This window comes from Balaenoptera musculus, chromosome 2 (assembly GCF_009873245.2).
Source record: "Balaenoptera musculus isolate JJ_BM4_2016_0621 chromosome 2, mBalMus1.pri.v3, whole genome shotgun sequence".
Lineage (NCBI taxonomy): Eukaryota > Metazoa > Chordata > Mammalia > Artiodactyla > Balaenopteridae > Balaenoptera > Balaenoptera musculus.
The window spans coordinates 151,846,394-151,866,361 of NC_045786.1; the positions used below are offsets into that span (position 1 = coordinate 151,846,394).

The 19,968-nt window shown below is 39.2% G+C and overlaps 1 protein-coding gene across 1 annotated transcript in view; it reads left to right on the top strand.

Annotated features, from left to right (window-relative positions):
• Nucleotides 1-19,968, top strand: part of LOC118889935 (neurexin-3) — a 745,585-nt gene that overhangs the window by 556,776 nt on the left and 168,841 nt on the right. The window contains exon 9 of the mRNA XM_036842062.1: nucleotides 15,190-15,393. Coding sequence (XP_036697957.1) covers nucleotides 15,190-15,393 — 204 coding nt within the window. The remainder of the gene's footprint in view (nucleotides 1-15,189; nucleotides 15,394-19,968) is intronic.

Sequence of the window (19,968 nt, forward strand, 5' to 3'; positions counted from 1 at the left end):
GCTGAGTCATCAAGAAGCTCCAAGAGGAAAACTTTAGGGACAAATTAATGTCATGTACCATGTAACTTTCTTCTTCTGCTCCAGTGCTGTTCTTGGCCCACTCATTTCTAAGTTTTAGCAATCTCTCTCAGACTGGTGTGCCTCACATGCAATTTTGGCAAGCTAAGCATGTTGGCAGAGCCAGATAACTTGTTCCCTGTAGACTTAGAAACTCCTGAGCTGCAGGCTGTAATATAATTTACAATACAGTTAGCCAGCCCTGTAAAACAACGTTCTGTTTGCAGGGGAATGGGGGCCTGACAAGAAGAAGTGTTTATAGCTTAATTTTAGCTGTGCTCTCCATTGTTACCGCAGTAGCAGCCTACATATGAACCATCCTAGTCATGGGTCAGATAGTTACAACTTTTCTTTTTTAATTTGGCAAGCTAAGCATAACATCAGGCTTTGCGTAATAGCCTCCCCAGTGTCCCTTACCTTAGGAAGTGGTAGCCCTAGCATGCACCCCCATCTTTTAGGACAAAGGAATTGAGACATAATTGTTAGATATTCCATGGCTGTGGCTTATGCCTTGATAAAATTAGCTGATGTCTTACTCTTCTAAAGGTCTTACACCATGATATTGATAGAAGGCTTGAGAATAAGAAAATCAGAGAGATGCCTGTTGATTTTTTTTTCTCCCTAGTGTGTTACAGTAGCTACTTGCCACTTATATCACTCAACTAACAAGGTTACTTCTATTCACATTACCCCCAGGAGACTATAGCTAATATTAAAACTCCACAGGTGGGGACTTTGTCGATTTCTAGATCCCCAGTCTAGCACAGTGCCGGGAAACATAATAGGAAGTAAAATACTATGTTTTGATTAAATAAGCCCAACTATTAGCTTAAAAATGTGCCCTAATGATTTGGAAATGAATACCACATATGATGTAGAAGAGCATGTTCTACTGAGCAAGAGTTGGCCAGGGGCTTGATGAACTGATGTGTCAACCTGAGACACTACATAGGATCCAACATTCACTCTAACAACATTCTAAGTTTTGCAAAACTATGTGGAATTCAATTCCAAGGCTAGTTTATTAACCCGGACGACTCTAGATTCTACTGTACACGAATGTAGAGTTGTGAGATGTCCCTCTATTAATTCTCTTAATTACAGCCTTTAGAAAAAAATATCTTTTAATTCATGTCCATCGTGAATTGGGTGCAATGTCTGGCACTGTCACAGTTCTTTTGTACTTCCATTCCATAGTTAACTCTGCTTAAGTAGTGTTGGGAATAGCTTGTATACGTATCATATATGTCATATATATAACATATATATCTTATATACATATGATATATGTATATCATATATATATGTATCAACAGTACTCTGAACTAGGTGCTTCAATAGATCTTTAAGTGTGTGTGTGTGTGTGTGTGTATCGATCTATTGATTCATCTGTTTCAGATCATTGCTGATTTTGTACAGCCTGATTTTGGAAGCAGGATCCCAAATAGGAATAAAAGGAAGGTCTTTAATATCTCCTTAAGAAAAAAAAAATCAAAGCTCTTAAATATTACCTCAGTCTCCTCAGTTTTGAAATAAAGGTTTGAATGCAGGTGAATTTTAAGTTTTGAACTCTAAATTTCTCTGCAATTCAGAAAGAGTAATTTTACAACTTCTGTATTCCTTTTTTTTTTTTTTTTTCATATAAAATCACAAGAGACTGATTCTACTTTAATCAGGTAATTAGACTTCTGGCAATTTCTTCATTGGTTTGACTTTTCTAGGAAATGTATTTTATATTCCTAGACAATTTGATTTTGGTTCATGTTGAAATACTGGCCCAGTCTCTCCTTATAAGAAATCTGTACAGGGCTTCTCTGGTGGCGCAGTGGTTGAGAATCTGCCTGCCAATGCAGGGGACACGGGTTCGAGCCCTGGTCTGGGAAGATCCCACGTGCCGTGGAGCGGCTGGGCCCGTGAGCCACAATTACTGAGCCTGCGCGTCTGGAGCCTGTGCTCTGCAACAAGAGAGGCCGCAATAGTGAGAGGCCCGCGCACCGCGATGAAGAGTGGCCCCCGCTTGCCGCAACTAGAGAAAGCCCTTGCACAGAAACGAAGACCCAACACAGCCATAAATAAATAAATTAAAAAAAAAAAAAGAAAGAAATCTGTACATAACTGAGGTTTGTTGAGGTTTGTTGAGCTGGTCGACAATGCAGAACAGTTGGCAAGTAGAAAGTGTCTTCTCTTTTGCTGCCCTGGAGAACTTGTTTCTCTGGTCTGGCCTTAGACAATAATGGAGCGATCACATTCTGGTGAGCACAGCTATGTGCAGAACAGTTCTCTGAGCCTTCAATCCAGTCATTTGGGAATGAAAACATCAAAAACTAGCCTGGGAAACACAACCAGGACAGGCTGCAAGTTGGCCATTAATCACTTTACTGTGTCTGCTCAATGCTGTTGTCTAACAGTGTTCTAGAATAAAGTAAAGGTGATAAGTATACAAATCCATTCAGTATAGTTCCATACCTGCAATCAGTCATCCTTGTTGATAGATCAGAGGTAAAACTTTTTTTATTCAAATTTTTAGTAACCGATCATCAATGATAATGAGAGAGCAAATATATTCTCTGGAATACTGACAGGAAGAATATGACAGAGTGAGGCTGCAAGCTTTGGGCAAAAATGAAAGTCTACAGAATAGTGCTGTCTGTTTTTCAGGATGGAAATCATAGCTGGATGCCAGGTTCAATCACTGAACATAGTCTGCCTTTGACTGTAATGAGCCATGCTTATTATCAAAGGTAAATAATAGGACTCTAGTGTTCTTGAATGCAATCTCTACCATTATTATGAAAGTAGACCCATTGTGTAGGGAATTTGAGAACAGAAGAAAGCAGAATATCTACCTTATTTCTCTATTTAACCAAAGTAGACTTTATAATAAAGAGGAAGACTAACAAAACACTTTAACCCTTCACAATTACATTCCACTTTACAGTTTGCAGAGCTCTTTCAAACATATTTTCTTATATGACTTTTGAAAATGATTGAAGATTTACATAAAGGAAAAGGAAAGTCAGAGAATGTGCAACTTTCCTAAGGTTGCGTGCCCATAAGAGGTGGAGCTGGGAGTGGAATGTTGGCCTCCAGACACCTAGGCTCTTTCTGCTGATCAATGCTGCCTCTAATATGGAAGTATCTGCACGTGAAAGCAATGGGTCATCTCTAGACATCGGGGAAATTAAAACACGTGTGTGTGCACGTACACATGTAACATTCATTGAGGACCCATTAATTTCAGACATTTGGATATCTTCGCAGTCATTCTCTTGGGCTCACCTTTGTGATGGATAGCTTTTCTTTGCAACCCGGGATCCATTCTTCACTCTTCTTCATACTTTTTTACTCAGCTTTGTACCCTGGAAGGTTATCCTATAGGGATTGCATTAACAGCCTCTCTTACCCTTTTGTATTCCAGTTGAATTTGCCCAATGGGAAGCATGCAAGAAAGATGAGAAGGAATGATGAGAATGAGGTCTGAATATTTAATTTCTTGTCTGTGATATGGCTGCCAACTGGCTGCACCCCTTGACATAAGGTCACAGTCTTGTGAGGCACTCATAGTGCACCCTTGTTCTCTCTCTCTCCCTCTTCCACTCCCCCCTCAGGGTTCTGGCAATTGACCTTCCCCTTGCTCTATCAGGCCTAGGCATAGTAATAATATGGGTCTGCTTTTAATAGCCCTAAATACCATATTACCTCTGGAGGGTTCACTATTCCCTACCTTTACCTTTGTAAATATTACTTTTATTAAACCTTCATCAAATGGCATAATTTGAGTTGGCCGTCTATTTCCTATTAGTATCCTGGCTGATTCAGTATTATTATTATACATGTTACAGATGGGGAAACTGAAGCCCGAGAATATTTCACAGTTAAATAACTTGCAGATCTAAGACTTCCCTGGTGGTCCACTGGTTAGGACTCCATGCTTCCAAAGCAGGGGGCATGGGTTCAATCCCTGGTCGGGGAACTAAGATTATCCCACATGCTGTGCTAAGATCCCACATGCCGGTGAGGCCAAAAAAATAAAAATAAAAATAAAATAACTTGAAGATCTAGGATTCTACCCGAATTTTCTAACTCCAAGTCATGGCTAAAAAAATATATATATAATAATAATTTGCAGATCTAGGATTCTACCCAAATTTTCTAACTCCAAGCTTGTATACTCATAGTGACAGCACATTGAGCAATGATTCTGAATAGGTGTAATTACATATGTGTAATTACAGCTCTGCACGATAGAGCTTTCTTGAACTGACTCAGAGTCAGATCAATTCTAAGAAACATACCACCATCATTTATAAATATTGTTTTGAAATTTCATTATACGTTTGCAAAATAAAGCAGCGGCAATAGTATCTGGAGGAAAATTGGGTAAGATTGCATCTAATCTCTTACCACGCCATTCTGTCTTCCCTGCAGCACCAGAGTTAGCCTAAAAAGCAAGTCTTATCATGTCACTTCCTGTCTTAAAAACCCTCTTATGTTAACTAATATCCAAACTTCCTAATTGTGCTTATTAGCTCTTTTATAATGGACCCTCTGCATCTCCCTTCAGTCTTAACTTTATCACTCCAATCCATATACTCTAGCCCATATGGGATCATCATTATGATCCTCACCTGGGTTGGGGGTGGGGATTTTTTCCCCAAGAGGCATTTGACAATGTCTGGAGATACTTTGGGTTGTCATGACTAAAGAGAATGCTTCTGTCATGGCTTTAGAGTGCTTTAATTGTTTGGGGATGGGAAGGCAATCGAACTGTATGTAATGGCAGCATGATGTTGAGAATGTGAAAAGTTAGTTCTTCTCAGCCTTGTCCATAAGAGGGAGGACATCACCTCGTATCAGTTTTGATTCCCTGGAACTATTGGCTACTGTTGGGTCTGCTCAGACCTAGAAATGTATGTTGCTCCTGCTGCTGCAAAATACAGAATTAGAACCTGGTGGGCATTCCTGCATAGATTTGCACAGTGTTTAAGATCAGCCCAGTTTGGGTAGAGAGGAAGCAATCTGTGTATTTTGGAAGCTTTGTTAGAATAAAACACACTTAGGGAGTGTATGAGGCCAGTAGCTGCATGAGTGAGCAGGAGGATGTCTTGAAGGTACAAACAGAGAAGATGGTGAGGTGGGTGATTGTTTATTGGTACTTTGCTTACAGGGCTGGCCATGAGAGTATCTTCTCTCTACAGTAGATGACTTAAGGGCCGGTGGATAGTGTAGGAAGTCTGCTTGGTATGCTAAGTGCGAAGTGAGACCTGGGAAGTCTACTACATGAAAGCACATTGCTAGTTGCTCATGGTACTGTATCGATGTCAAGGGGCCCCTTGCATTCATTAGCAGCATTACATCGATTGTGTTGTCTAGTGCTTTTGTTTTTATCCCTTCCCTGTCCATGCCTACCAATCTGGCTTTCTCCTTTAAAACTACAGGAAATGTAAATGGTGTCACTTCCAAGTTTGTGTAGGCAAGAAGAACTTCTCTGTACCATTTACTTTCTACAGTCAATTTTCCCTATAATTTTCACTTATCTTCTTGATTAGGACCTCATCACATCTAAAACAACATATGCTTATAATAATATTAAAGAACCCTCCATTTTGATTATGTCCTATCTGTTCCTTTGGTGCTAGATGCAATAATTTGATTATGAAAAGAAGTAGGAAGATGGTAGGGGAAAGTTGCCTACCAGAAACTCTCTCTTTCAAGTTAAACAGAAAAGGGTATACCAGCCAAATAATCATCAGCTGTAAGTAAGGAAAGAGGCACAACTCAGTGTCATAAGTCTCAAAAAATAGGAGCAAGATAAATGATTCTGAAGCCAAGTTAAGAGGAATGGTCAAACATGATGAGGTTGCCAACCCTGCCTGTGTTCCTCAGGTACAGTACTGTCTAGTTGATATAAAAATATTGAGAATTATCCCTAAAATACCGTTATAAAGGGAAAGAAATAGATTGAGTAGATGTTCTTATCTGAGTGAAGAATAATGGGAATGTCTGTAAGAGGCAAATGCATGTAACAGAAACAACAGGACTGAGGATCAAAAGAGATGTCAGCAGGGCTAAAGGGCTCAAAAGTTCTAATGTATCATTCCCACCACCATGGCCTTGGGATGCACTCTTCAACCAGGTGGGCTGTCTTTGAGTACAGGACATTTAACAAAATTCTGAATTTCTGAATTCAGAAATGAAAGCACAGCTCTGAAAGCTAAATGAAGGTTACACACAGTCTCGGCTGAGCTCTTCATTTCTCCCATCCATTTCCTTCCACATTGCTATCTCTCAGCCTACAGGAAAAAAAAGTACATAGAACTAAAAATATGAAGCCATTAAACTGTAGATGACTCTGGGAGCCAGTAAGTCACTGAAACTATATGTGAACAACTAGAAACTCTGGACAGAGCCACCTGAGTATGAGCAGGAAAGACAATGACATGACAGTGCAAATAGAAAACATCAGGCAAATAAAATTTAAAAAAACATAGGTATAGCTTAGAAAACTGAAGGAATTTGATCTAGAAGAAAACAAACCAAAGGACAGTAAAATTTCCCATGAGCTATATAGTCTGTAGCTCATTTGCCCTATAGAATATTTTAAGAGAATTTAATTAATGGTACAAGAATTCAAAGAAAAAGTAAAAACAAATTAAATGAGTGAATGGAAAAGAGAGACTGTATATGGACTATCTGAGAGCCAAAATATGATCACATAACTTATTTGAAATAATTAGTAACAACAGGGGGGCAGAGAATACATGGCTAAATATTGATGTATTGATAGAAGGAAAATGCTTCACAGTGAATGCTGATGAAAAGTCAAAGAACCAAAATCCATAATAAAGAAACTAAGAGATATGGAGGACAGACAAGATAATTGGACCTCAGAAACAGAAGAACTGAGTACTTTAACAAAGAGATTACCTAAAGGCATCAAACCAGAAATTTGTTCTTAATATAAAGAACTGACTCTATAAAGTTCAAAATAGCATGATGGGTTCTAAGAAAATCAGATATAGTATATTCAACACTGAGATGTGTATTGATTATGTCATTGGGCTTCAAGGAATAAAATAATATTCTTTAGGCATTTATACAAAATTTACATCATTTACCACCTATGAGAGGAAATTTTGGCATTATACAATCTCAAGAACAATAAATCAAAGTTTATAAAATTCTGCATGAAATGAAGTGTGACTCAAGAATTACACGCAACCACGATGCAATTCAAATATCAAGAGCACAAATAGACTTTCACAAACATGAACAAACTTTGGTAATAATAATACTAGTGAATTCTTTTTAAAAAGTTGTTACCATATGCTTTGTGACCACCTAGAGGGGTGGGATAGGGAAGGTGAGAGGGAGACGCAAGAGGGAGGGGATATGGGGATATATGTATACGTATAGCTGATTCACTTTGTTATACACCAGCAGCTAACACAACAATGTAAAGCAATTATACTCCAATAAAGGTGTTAAAAAAAAAAAAGAAATAAACTGATGAGTATGTTTAAAACAAAAAAACAACAAAAAATAAAATAAAATAAAAAGGTGTTACCATAAAATCCAAGCACTTAAAAGATGAAATAAAATTACTCAGAAATGGAGAAACTGTGGCAAAAGGCATGGTGAGAATAGTGACCATATTTGAATATACAACAAACACATAATGATCATATGCATTATGAATGTAGAACAAAGAATACAGTTGATAATGTCCTTGGGTTCCACAGCCATGGACTCAACCAACCTTAGATCAAAAATATTTTTAAAATTCCAGAAATTTCCAAAAAGCCAAACTTGAATTTGCCACACTGGCAACTATTTACAGAGCATTTACATTGTATTTAACACTATTTACATAGCGTTTATATTGTATGAGGTATTATAAGTATCTAGAGATGATTTTAAGTATATGGGAGGATATTTGTAGGTTATATGCAAATACTGTGCCATTTTACATAAGGGATTGAGCATCCAAAGATTTTGTTGTCCGCAAAGGGTCCTGGAACCAATCCCCCGGTACACTGAGCACAACTGTATGTGGGTATCAGAGGTCCCCAGAACCACTCTCAATTTGAATAATTCTCTAGAAGGACTCACAGGACTCGAGATATTATATTCATGTTCATGGTTTATTACAGCAAAAGTTACAGAGTAAAATCAGCAAAGGGAGAAGGCATGTGGGGCAAAGTCTGGAGGAAAACAAGCCCAAGCTTCCAAGAGTACTCTTCCAGTTGAGGTGAACAAAACGTGTGCTTAATTTCTTCAGGAGTGATGTGCAACAACAAATGCAAAGTGTTACCAACCAGGGAACCTCACCTCAATCTGGAGTCCAAGAATTTTATGGGAAAAGATATATAAGACATTTGTAATAATCAAAATAGGGAACTCTAGAATGGCTGGACGAGGAACTTAGCAGATCTCCCCAGTGAAACAACCATTTAACTGGTGAAAATTATTAAAACACACACAACCATTTAAAATCTCTGAAAATTGTTCTAAGGACATACAACAAATGGAGAAACATTTATTTAAGAGATCTACTAAATCTCACTAAGAAAAGTGAGAGCTATGGTATTTAAACCACAACCTGCTCCCTTCTCCTACCCCAACCCTGCTCCTTGTTCTGGAAGCTTCATTCCAGGTGGTTGTGGCCAAGAAGACAGGATCTCCCTCTCCAACCAGTTACACAAGGACTACAGTTTCACCAGGACTACAGTTTCACCTCAGATGGTCAGGCTACTGGTGCCTCTCAACTCTCCCCAGTTCCGTGTTGCAGAAGCAATATTCCTGGTAGGCACAGCCAAGAAGAGGGCTCACTTCTCCTACTAAATCTCCATTCATAGAGCAGAAGCTCTATCCCAGGTTTGGCATGTCAAGCATGTAGGGGCTCCAATTGTCCCTGCCCCAGCTTAGTCATGTTTCGTGTTAGGAGGGGCAAGCTGAGAAGACCAGGACCTATCATCTTCCTCCCATGCCCACTTTCAGAATGGGAATGTCACTCAGGGAGAAGTGGGCCACTGTTTCTGCACACAGCTGGGTTGTGTAGTGGCACAGAGGTTCTGCTCTGGGGTAGATGCAAGTTATTAGGATGAAGAGCTCTACAACTCTGCCTGACTGTTTAGAACAAGGATTAGAGAAGTTCATGGGTAAAGGACTTTTGAAAATAATGGTGATCTTGGTCACTATCAATTCTGAAGGGACAGGTAGATCTATGATACCAGTAGCAATGAGTGAAATGGCAGACCAGAAGTTTGCTCATGTCAGAAGTTTAGCAAAGAGAATCAGGGGTAGAGAAAACCATGGAGTCTAGTTGGTTGTACACATTTGCTGGGATACACTCACTCAGAGCTAATTAGAGAAGGAGATGGGGAAGATTTGAAAGTATTACCAAGCTACACATATATCCATCAGTAAGAGGAAGAGCCTATTGGCTCAAGGGGCTTAAGTACAACCTCTTAACTGACTGAACGATAAGCTGCTTTTAGCCAGGGGATACTCCTAGGAGACCAGGCTTAAAGCTAAAACCACACTTATTCTTGGTGGGCTGGAGGACTGTGCATATTCCCAAGACTGCACCGACTCAGGAGTGACAGGAGGGGCAACTTCCAAGTACTAGTCCCTGGCTGAACGTGAGGCAAAGTCTTAAGCTTACTGAACTGTGAAAGCAGTCTCCAAGTCACACAAATCCACCAGATAATGAGTAAAAATTAACTGACCAAGGGGGCTTAGGTATAATAGTTGAGCAATAAGTGGCTTATACTGACCTAGGAAGACAGGCTAAAAGATAAAAAATGGAAAAATATCTGAACAAGGACGTCAGAGCCTTCACACTACTGGGAAAATATGTCACAGAATTAGTTCAGCCAAGTCATTAAACAAATAAACGAATGAACAAACAGAAAGAAGTAGCCCTGGTGGTCAGGGAGGGGAGAGCAGTATCCAGACGTGCTACAGTCTGTTATCTAAAATGTCCAGTTTTCAACAGAAAATTGTGAAACATACACAAAAAAGGAGAGTGTGACCCATACATAGGAGTACATACAGGCAATAGAAACTGCCCAGATGTTGCACTTAGCAGACAACTACACCAAAGCTATTATAAACATTTTCAAAGGGATTTGTGGGAATTAAGGGAAACTGTGCTTAAAGAATTAAAGCAAAATAAGATAACAATGATTTATCAAATAGATAATGTTAGTAAAGAGATTAAAATTATATATATTTATATATCTATTTTTCAACTTTTCAATTCCAAAATTTCTATCATTTGGGGATTATTTATCTATCTGCCTATCTACCTATCTATCCCTGTCTGTCTCTCTGTCTGTCTATCTATCTATCTATCTAAAATGCTTGAAAGCACAATAATCTAAATGAAAAATTCACTAGAGGGGCTCAACAGTAAATGTGAGTTAGCAGAAGAAAGAATCTGCAAACTTGAAGATAGATCAATAGAGATTATACAGTCTAAATAGAAGAAAGAAAAATGAATGAAGATAAACAAAGCATCAGAGAAATACGGGACATCATTAAGTGTACCAACATGTGTATGATGGCAGTCCTGGAAAAAAAGGAGAGAGAGAATAGGACAGAAAAAATATTTAAAGAATTAATGATTGAAGATTTCCTAAATTTGAGGAAAAACACTAATTTACACATCAGTGAGCTCTAAGTAGGATCAGTACAAAGGAATTCATTCACATCCAGACTCATTATAATAGAAATGTTGAAAGTCAAAGAGAAAATCTTGAAAGCAGCAAGAGAAAAGTGGCTCATTATATACAAAGGCCCACAATAAGATTAACAGCTGATGTCTCTTCAGAAACAATGTAGGCCAGAGGCAGTGAGTTGACATTGAAAGTGCTGAAAAAAATATAATATCAACTAAGAATCCTATAGCCAACAAAAGCATCTTCAAAAGTGAAAGTGAAACAAAGATGTATCCAGGTAAACAAAAAAACAGAATTCATTGCTAGTATACCTGCCTTATAAGAACTACTAAAAGAAGTTCAGGAAGTGAAAGCAGACAGTAATTTGAATCAACATGAAAAAACAAAGAGCTCCAATAAAGGTAATTATGTAGGTAATGATAAAAGAGTATAATCACACATTTCTTTTTCTTTCTTCTTTTAACTGATTTAAAAAGCAATTGCATAAAACAATCTATAAAATTGTATTGTTGGGCCTATAACATATAGAATTGTAATATATTTGATAATAAAAAATGAATGAAGCTACACTGAAGAAAGGGAATGACACCAGATGGTACCGCTAATCCACAAAAAGAAATGAAGAGAGACAGACATGGTAAATAATAAGCTTTTTAAAAAAAAACTCTATAAATATATCTGAGCTCTCCTTTCTTCACTTCATAAAAAGAAGTTTTTATAAAGCAATAATTATAACAATGTATTTTTGAGTTTGAAACATATATAGACATTATATGAATAACAATAATAACACAAAAAGGAGGACCAGAAGAAAGCTATGTAAGAGTAAAGTTTCTGTATCTTACTGGAATTAAGTTAGTATAAATATGAAGTAGATTCTGATAAATTAAGATGTATGTTGTAAGCCCTAGACCAACCACTAAGAAAGTGGCTCTTAGTTACTTGCTTATTTAGTTAAGAACCATCAAAGGAATTAAAATAATATGCTAGGAAATATTCACTTAAGACAAAAAGAAGTAGTAAAGGAGGAAAAGAGGAACAAAATAGGACAACTGGGGACTTCCCTGGTGGCGCAGTGGTTAAGAATGCGCCTGCCAGTGCAGGGGACACGAGTTGGAGCCCTGGTCCGGGAAGATCCCACATGCCGCGGAGCAGCTAAACTCATGCGCCACAACTACTGAGCCTGCACTGTAAAGCCCGTGAGCCACAACTACTGAACCCACATGCCACAACTACTGAAGCCCGTGCACCTAGAGCCCGTGCTTCACAATAAGAGAAGCCACGGCAATGAGAAGCCCACGCGCCACAACGAGGAGTAGCCCCCTACTTGCCTCAACTAGAGAAAGCCCGCGTGCAGCAACGAAAACCCAACGCAGCCAATAAATAAATAAATAAATAAATAAATAATTAATTTTAAAAAGGAGAACTGTGTAAGTACTATTATGTCAACATTTCATGATGTGGGTGGTCTTTCAACACTCAATAATCTGATAGTTTTTAGGTCAAATAACTTTCCTTATTTAGACTTATTTTCCATTGAATAGTATTCCATTCATGGTACCCCTTGTGTTTGAAATCTTTTAACCAAATTAATATGAATTCTGAAACAAATTTTGTTTCAGCTGATTCCTGTATTAAGTTTTTTGCTTCATCACCCTCCCCTTAAAAATACTATGTTAATAGTAGAACATACTCACCAAGATACACACAAAGGTATACATTGAGATACATACTTTATTTTGTATCATTAGGTGTTTAACTACATACCCACCTGATATTTGTTCTCTGACACTACCAATATTGACATAAAGATACATTCATTTATGAATATATTCTGTCACTATACATATCCAGAGAGATAAAAGTGGCCATTAGTTTTGGAATTATTTAAGTCGAGTGCATCAAAACAACCATCTCATGGCTCACTGAATACCCTAACATCTTTTAAAAAGGAGTGTATTTTTGTGTGGGTGTCTATAGTAGAAAGTATATAGTAATAATTAATGGTGTTCATAATTACACAAACACACAGCATTGTGCCTAGTAATATATAACAATATATTATTTAGAAATACATATCATCTCTATATAATTCTATATGTTCATAAAATACAACTTTAAATAATGACATATATGTATATATATGCACACGTGTGCATGCATGTGCACGCACACACACACACACACACAAGAACACCACAGTCTGCCATGAAGCATTATAGATGTACTTTGTGTGCTAAGAAACATGGGTGTGCTCCTGGTATTACTCTCTCACAATTCGGCAGAATCATTATGTATACAGCCATGAGAATCGGACTGCCTGCATTTAACTTCCAGCTCTGCCAGTTGTTGGATGTGTGACCTGGTATCTATAAAATATAATAATATTGTCTTCTTCACGATGTACTTGTGAGGATTAAGTGCCATCTTAATGCATGTAAAATCCTAGAAAGCACCAGGCAAGTAGTAAGTGCTCAATAAATTTTAGCTATTGTTATTGATCTTTTGATTCTGCTCCTTCAGGAGATAAACGTTTCTTTTACATCTTGAGCATGTGTTACATTTAGATAATGCTTCTCATCTAAGAACAGATCTTCAAAATATGTTTTTCATTTTGATGGTATCTGTAACTGCCACACCTTTATTTGTGATCCTTTTAGAGTTTGCACATTATAATATACAACTATGAGCATGTCATGGATTTTACCCAGGTGAAGGTTGATTCCCAGGAATGACAAGTGTATTTATATTTTTTTCATGGACCTTTTGTGTGTTGTGTAAATAAGGTTGGGTGTATGATGATGATGTACTATTTTGAGAACCTTCCATGTGGTCTGCCTGGTCTCTCCGTGTTCCTATGCCTTTTATACACGAGGACAGAAGATGTTTGTTTCTTTTGTTCAGTCGTGTCCTCAACACCTAGAAGAGCGCCTGGTATATAGTCACGAATGAGCATATTGTGGTACCTCATAATCTAAAACTATTCATTTACTTCCCAGTATCTACCAAAGTCCATTGATTTTATTCTAATCTCAAAGCACCTTTGTATAACTATTCTTAAAATATGCTTGACACTTCTGTTAAGTTGAAGTTTGCTATTATCTGAGCATACCCCTCTTCTTTCCTTTTTGTGTATAGAGATACTGTTTTATCTACCTGTGAAATCTGATGCCATCACTTCTTTCATTAAAAACCCCACCCATCTATCAAGACCAGCTTCAGACTTTACCACATCAATTCTACTCACCTGCATGCTATAGCCTCTCTCTTCTGAATGCTCCTGGCTTTATCAATATATCTTTGCTGGGTCATTTAGCCATGTTTATATTCTAGTACAGTTATTTGTGTGTGCTTAGTCTCCCTTCAGGACAGGGGATGTTGTCTGCTTCACCTTTGTACCCTCCATAGTGCATATAGGAATGTAGCAAATATTTAGTAAGGACCTTTTCAGTGCCAGTTGCTGAGTTCAGTGGCAGTTGGCTTCATAGGAATGTGAGTGATACTCTCTTCCTGCGTTCTCTAAAATATTTGCTAAATAAATGATTAAGCAAATTCACGTTTTGAGCAACATGGTGCTACATTACAGGCCCTGGACTTGGTATTGGATATACTGGGTTAAAATCCAGACTGTGTAACTTAGGGATGATAACATGCTCCCCCTAAGAGCCTTGGTTTTCTGTTCGAAAGTAGGAATGATAGACCCACGTTGTGGCGTTAAATGAGATAACATATCGGAGGGGGTGGAGGGCTCATAACCAAAGTGTTTGGACTAGAGAAGGTTTCAAATAAAAGTGAGCTTCTTCCTTTCCTATAAAAGTGCTATTTGAATAAAAGTAAAATGTCTGGTTCCCAAAGGTGTCCTTAGCTTTTGTTGTTGTTGTTCTGGCCCTGGCTCCATCAGTCTTCTTTGAACGGGCCAAGCAAACTTCTACAAGGCCTGGCCACTAGAGATGTTACGGGGCCTGGCTATACTGCTGCTCTTTTCTTTTTCTAGCAGCACTCTGGCAAGTATGTATTTGTTTGCTGTGGTGGTTATAAACTGCTGCTTCCCTCCTGTTCTTCATGAAATACTTACAGGACTCAAGTTTTGTTTAGTGTCTTGTTTTGCTTTGTTGTGTCTACAGCATACAGAATTACTACCATTTGTGAGGGCATTTTCACTTTCGCAAAATGCCTTCACATCCATTATTTCATGTGGTACCATTGACAAGTCAGTGAGCATGGTAAGGCAGGGACCAGTGCCATCAGGTGCCTTTTACAAATGAGGAAATAGAACCTCAGAGTTTAAGGGGTCTGCATACAGCTTAAAAGTGGCAATGGAGGTCTAGCAAGCACAAGCCACCTGTCTACTAATTTGGTGCCCTCTCCTTCTACTCTGCTTACCCTGGAAACAAAGGCAGACTCTGGCATCCTTCATCCTGACGATCCCCTCCTTTCTTCTCTGCAGAGGCGTCCATCCTGAGCTACGACGGCAGCATGTACATGAAGATCATCATGCCCATGGTCATGCACACCGAGGCAGAGGACGTGTCCTTCCGCTTCATGTCCCAGCGAGCTTATGGGCTGCTGGTGGCTACTACCTCCAGGGACTCTGCTGACACCCTGCGTTTGGAGCTGGATGGGGGGCGCGTCAAGCTCATGGTTAACTTAGGTATCGTATGAAGTACCCTCTGCCACTCTGTTTGGGCTTGTCTTCCCTTTCTTTTCTGATTTTCATTGGTTTGACTGAATTCTTTGTTTGTTTCTTGAAATTTAGCTGCTCACCTCTTGTTTAATAGGCCAAGGATAAATCCCAACAGCAACAAACACCTTCTCCTTGTTTCTGCATGAGGTTTTGATGTCAATTTCTGGTTTCTGACAGTGGTGGTTTCTTTACTAGAAGATTTGTTTTCTAAGTTTCCTTTCTTGGTTTTTTGGAATCGTTTAGCTTTGTGTAAAAACACGCTACTTTGGTCCATCTTTTGATCAGTCACATTCCCATTAAGTCCAACTCCTTGGTCACCACTCAAAACAGTCAAAGCAGAGGACAGGGACAGGGCATGAGATGGAAGCAAAATGGGAGGGTGGTGTTTGAAAGAAGGAAGCCATGTGAGTGGGATGAGAAATGCATTGTTTGAAGCTCCACAAGGACTATTCACATGGGAAATTCTGGTGGCCTTGATGACACTAGTATCTCCTTATATTTACTTTCTCCTAGTGGGGAGCACAAGTCACATTATTTCTGTTGTCCCATCGGGGAAAAATTCTATAAGTTTAGAGTCTCTGACACATGGAAGGATGGTGTGGCTCCTGATATGTATCCCTTCTTCCTTCCTGACATTCCTACCCTCACTCGGCAGCCCTTTTTATAAAAATTACTAAGTCACACTGTTACCAGTTACTCTGTTCTTATATAATACATATCCATTTTTCCTTAGTGTTGAAAAATTATGACAGTTTCAAATTTGTAGCTTTATTGAGAGAGGACCTGTTCTTTTACTGTAATTACCTATAATGATACTTTGGAAATTCCTCTTTTATGGCCTCACATCCTCTCAGGCTGCTGACCTTCTTGACTGGATTCTAATCAATCTTCTATGGAGAGTGAGGACCTCTTGGTTTTTGGAAGGAAAAAAAGCAATGTCTATTTCTGCTGATTCTACTCAGTAGAAAGTCAGTGCCCTGGGTTGACAGGATTAGTGATACAGCTGAGCTCAAACTTTCTAAGCCTCTGATTTGTTTGGCTATGTAGAATATGTTTAGATACACAACTCCTTCATAAAGATGTCAGTGGAGTGACTTGTCAGAGGCATGGAGAAGACATGATGGACAAATGTATCAGATGCAGGACGATACACAACCCTAGGTGGCCTGGTGGGAAGGTGGGAAATCAATACCAGTCTTATCTGCTGTCAGGTCAACTGGTCACTCTTGAAAAATGCCTGTACGACAATCCTAAAAATCTCTAGGACACAGAAGACTGTTTTGAGCAGTGGCTTGTTTAGTTGTGTCTTTCTTTTTGTTTTTTTTCCAAGTTGCAGCTTTTACAACACTATGCCCTTTTTCTTTTCCAAGCACATTTGATTTCTGTTGTCAGTGTGTCTCTTGGTTTTTCTTTGGTTTGTGTATGTGTGTGTTTGGTTATTTTGGATTTTGTTTTTCTATTTTGCTAGATCTTTGTGGGTGTTCTTGAGTTTCCAATCCTCCCCACCATCAGCCATGGTAAATCAAAAGATGGTATTCAACCCTTCAAAGGCCCAAAGCCTGCGGCCCGCATAGCAAACAGCCTTGAGAACAGAGTGTACTGAGCAGCCTGCAGGGACTGGCATTCCCCTGTCCCCCTCACCTTCCCCTCCCTACACCATCCTCCCCACCTGAAAACCAACCAACCAGCGTGCATACCTGAAACCAACCACCAGTAGCCTACTGTCAAGTTCTCTGAAAAACAACAGAAGAAATAAAAATAAAAAATAACCCCTCCCACAACTAAAACGAAAACAAATGTGACCTCCTAACTAGCTCACAGAAAAGAAGATAGGGTCAGTTTTTAACTGTCTATTTCAAGGTAAGAGAGAGCCAGAGATATAAGGAATATTCAGCCCCGTGGGGTCCTGGGGAAATGCACATTGCCTTTAAACAGACAACTTTTTTTTTTTTCCTTTTTAGATGTTGTTTTGTAAGATTAGAAGGCCAACTATGACAGGTCTCACATCTTAGAAGGAAAAATGGAGGTGGAGGGAGATAAAAGGGGATGAAGAAAGAGATGAACATGTTCTCTCTCTCTCTGTCTCTCTCTCTTTCTCTCTCCTTCTCTGTCTCTCTCTCTCTCACACACGCACACATACACACAGTCATAGATCCCAGGTGTATTCCTAGAAGCATTATTTTTGCATTTTAAACTGTCACGAAAATCTGGGAGGTGTGCTTTTTTGAAAGACTCTGCTTTTGCCTCCTGGCTCCTTTCTGCACGTGATCATTGTAGCTCCTCCTAAGTTGAGGCATCTTAGGCAAAAGAGCACTGTTCTTCTCTAGAAACAGTGGCCACTTCTTGTTTCCCTGAAGGGTATGGTTCACCACAACTACTGGTTCGAATTTACTTTCTTTCAAACCTAACACAGAAAACTGAACTTAAATGCCTTGTACGTGTGTACACAACTCTTCATACTCATGCTTTGTTTGAAGGTTCTCTTCCCCCCCTCCCCAGAATATAGCCCTTCATAAATGCATTTTTTTCTCCTTGTCATGAATTCATATTACCCTTTTTTTTTCATTATAGTAGAAAACATCTCCAAACAGGGTGTGCATTTACGTACACAATCCCCAAAACTAATTTCAAAGGATCCCTCCCTCCATTTAAGTTGTGTCTCTTTTCTAGCACAGGCACGAATGATATTCCAATTTATTTCAAATTGTTCACACATAAAAGGTCATGATATAAATGTCTGTATTTTTCTGATGTAACGTGTCTCTTAAATATCAAGGGGACTAGGCTTTTCCAAGGGCCTTGCTTTCTGAAAATAGCCAGCCGTGGCAATAGCAGCCATGAACAATGTCCAGCTACACATAGCACGTTTTTAAAAGCTTTGAGGTTGGCCATTGACCAATCATATTTTTATCTCTTAGTATTAAAAGATACAATAATAATTTTTAATATTATAGTATTTTTAAATATTTTGAAAACCTTATTTTAATCTCACAGTAACTTTCTGAGATAAATCAATAGTGTTTTTATGATTGCTTGATAGATGTGAAACAAAGAAAGTAGGTCACAGAGGTGGGACTACCCATGTTTCTAAACTACTCAGTCATCATGGGTTATCCGTCACCTCCACAGATCAATACTGTGGATCAGTGATGTGGCAGACTTAATGACTTCTAACTGCTTTCATGATGGTCACCTTTTAAACATGCACGGAAGGCATCTTCTTCTTAGTGCTTGGTTTGAATTGAGCCATACAGCAGAAAAGTCCATCAGTATTGGTACAGCCTCATTCATGGGCCTGTAAGAATCCTCAGCAGAATGCAGGCAACCCTTCTTCAGTGGTGGAGGCTTGTAGGCAGTGCCATGCAGCTTGGTTAATTGCATTCAGATTCTCCAGATGTTATCTTTCTGGAAGCATGGACTTGCAGACTACTGTTTACCGTATGCACCACTGAAGACATAAGACTCCTAGAAACATTCACCTCTTCCGTGCTCAACCTGAAGCTCATCAATATAGCAAATAATAATTTCTCCTTATTTACTAAAATTAAATGAAAAAACTGAAACAGAATGAACAGCACACACACACATACCCACATCCCTCAAACACCATGCCAAGGCTCAGGCAGAGAGAGAACTTCGGCTGCTACTGGAGATCTAAAGGAAACTGCCTTCCCAGGTCAGTTCTTCTGATTCATTTTTCATTAAAAAATACATCATCACTATCAAGACCACCCTCTCAGACCCTGTGAACAAGGAACTGGGGTAGATTTTTCTCCTCAAACTTATTCTTCAAGTAAAGTAGCAAAATAATTTTTCACTTCTTGACTTAACATACCCAGTTGTCTGCTATCTTGAAAGCTCCAAGTCCTCACGTTGGTTTAAAGACACCATTCAGTTCATGGAACCACTTGAGTGAGCCCAGAAGGACAAGCCCAACCCAACACCTCTGCCTAGACCAGGTCCTTGACTAAGAATAAATCCTCAGCAGCACAGAAACCAAAGCAGAAAACCACTTCTTGTTTAAAGTTCTTGGGTTTGTTGCTTTAGGCTCACTCTTTCCCTTTCCCTCTCTGAAGCATGCCCATACTTCTGCTTCCCCTCTTTCTTGAATCCATCAGTGAGGGGCATTTCTCCAGCCTCGGGTGATGGTAGGCGAACCGGCAGCTGAGGCCCCACTTCTTCCTCCCTCCCTGCCATCCCCTTCCCCAGTCCTCACCAGGGGCATGGCCTCCTCTGTCCGGTGATCGTACCAGTTGCTCCAGGGCTGTTTGCTCCCACTTTTCTGTTGCGGTTGACGACACATGACAAACCTAACCGCACGAAACCAAACCCAGATTTTTCTCAAGAGATGTTCTTCTGGGGAACAAATAAGCTTCCTGCCCCCTTCCTCAGAATGCTTGGGTGTTATAAATTGCTCCTATCTGGATTCACGTAGTTTCATTCTGCCCTGTCATTTGCCACTGGTTTCTTTATCGCTTGCTTCAAATGGTTTATTTCAGGAAATTCAAATCGTGGCATTATCTTCCACAAGTCCTCCAAAAC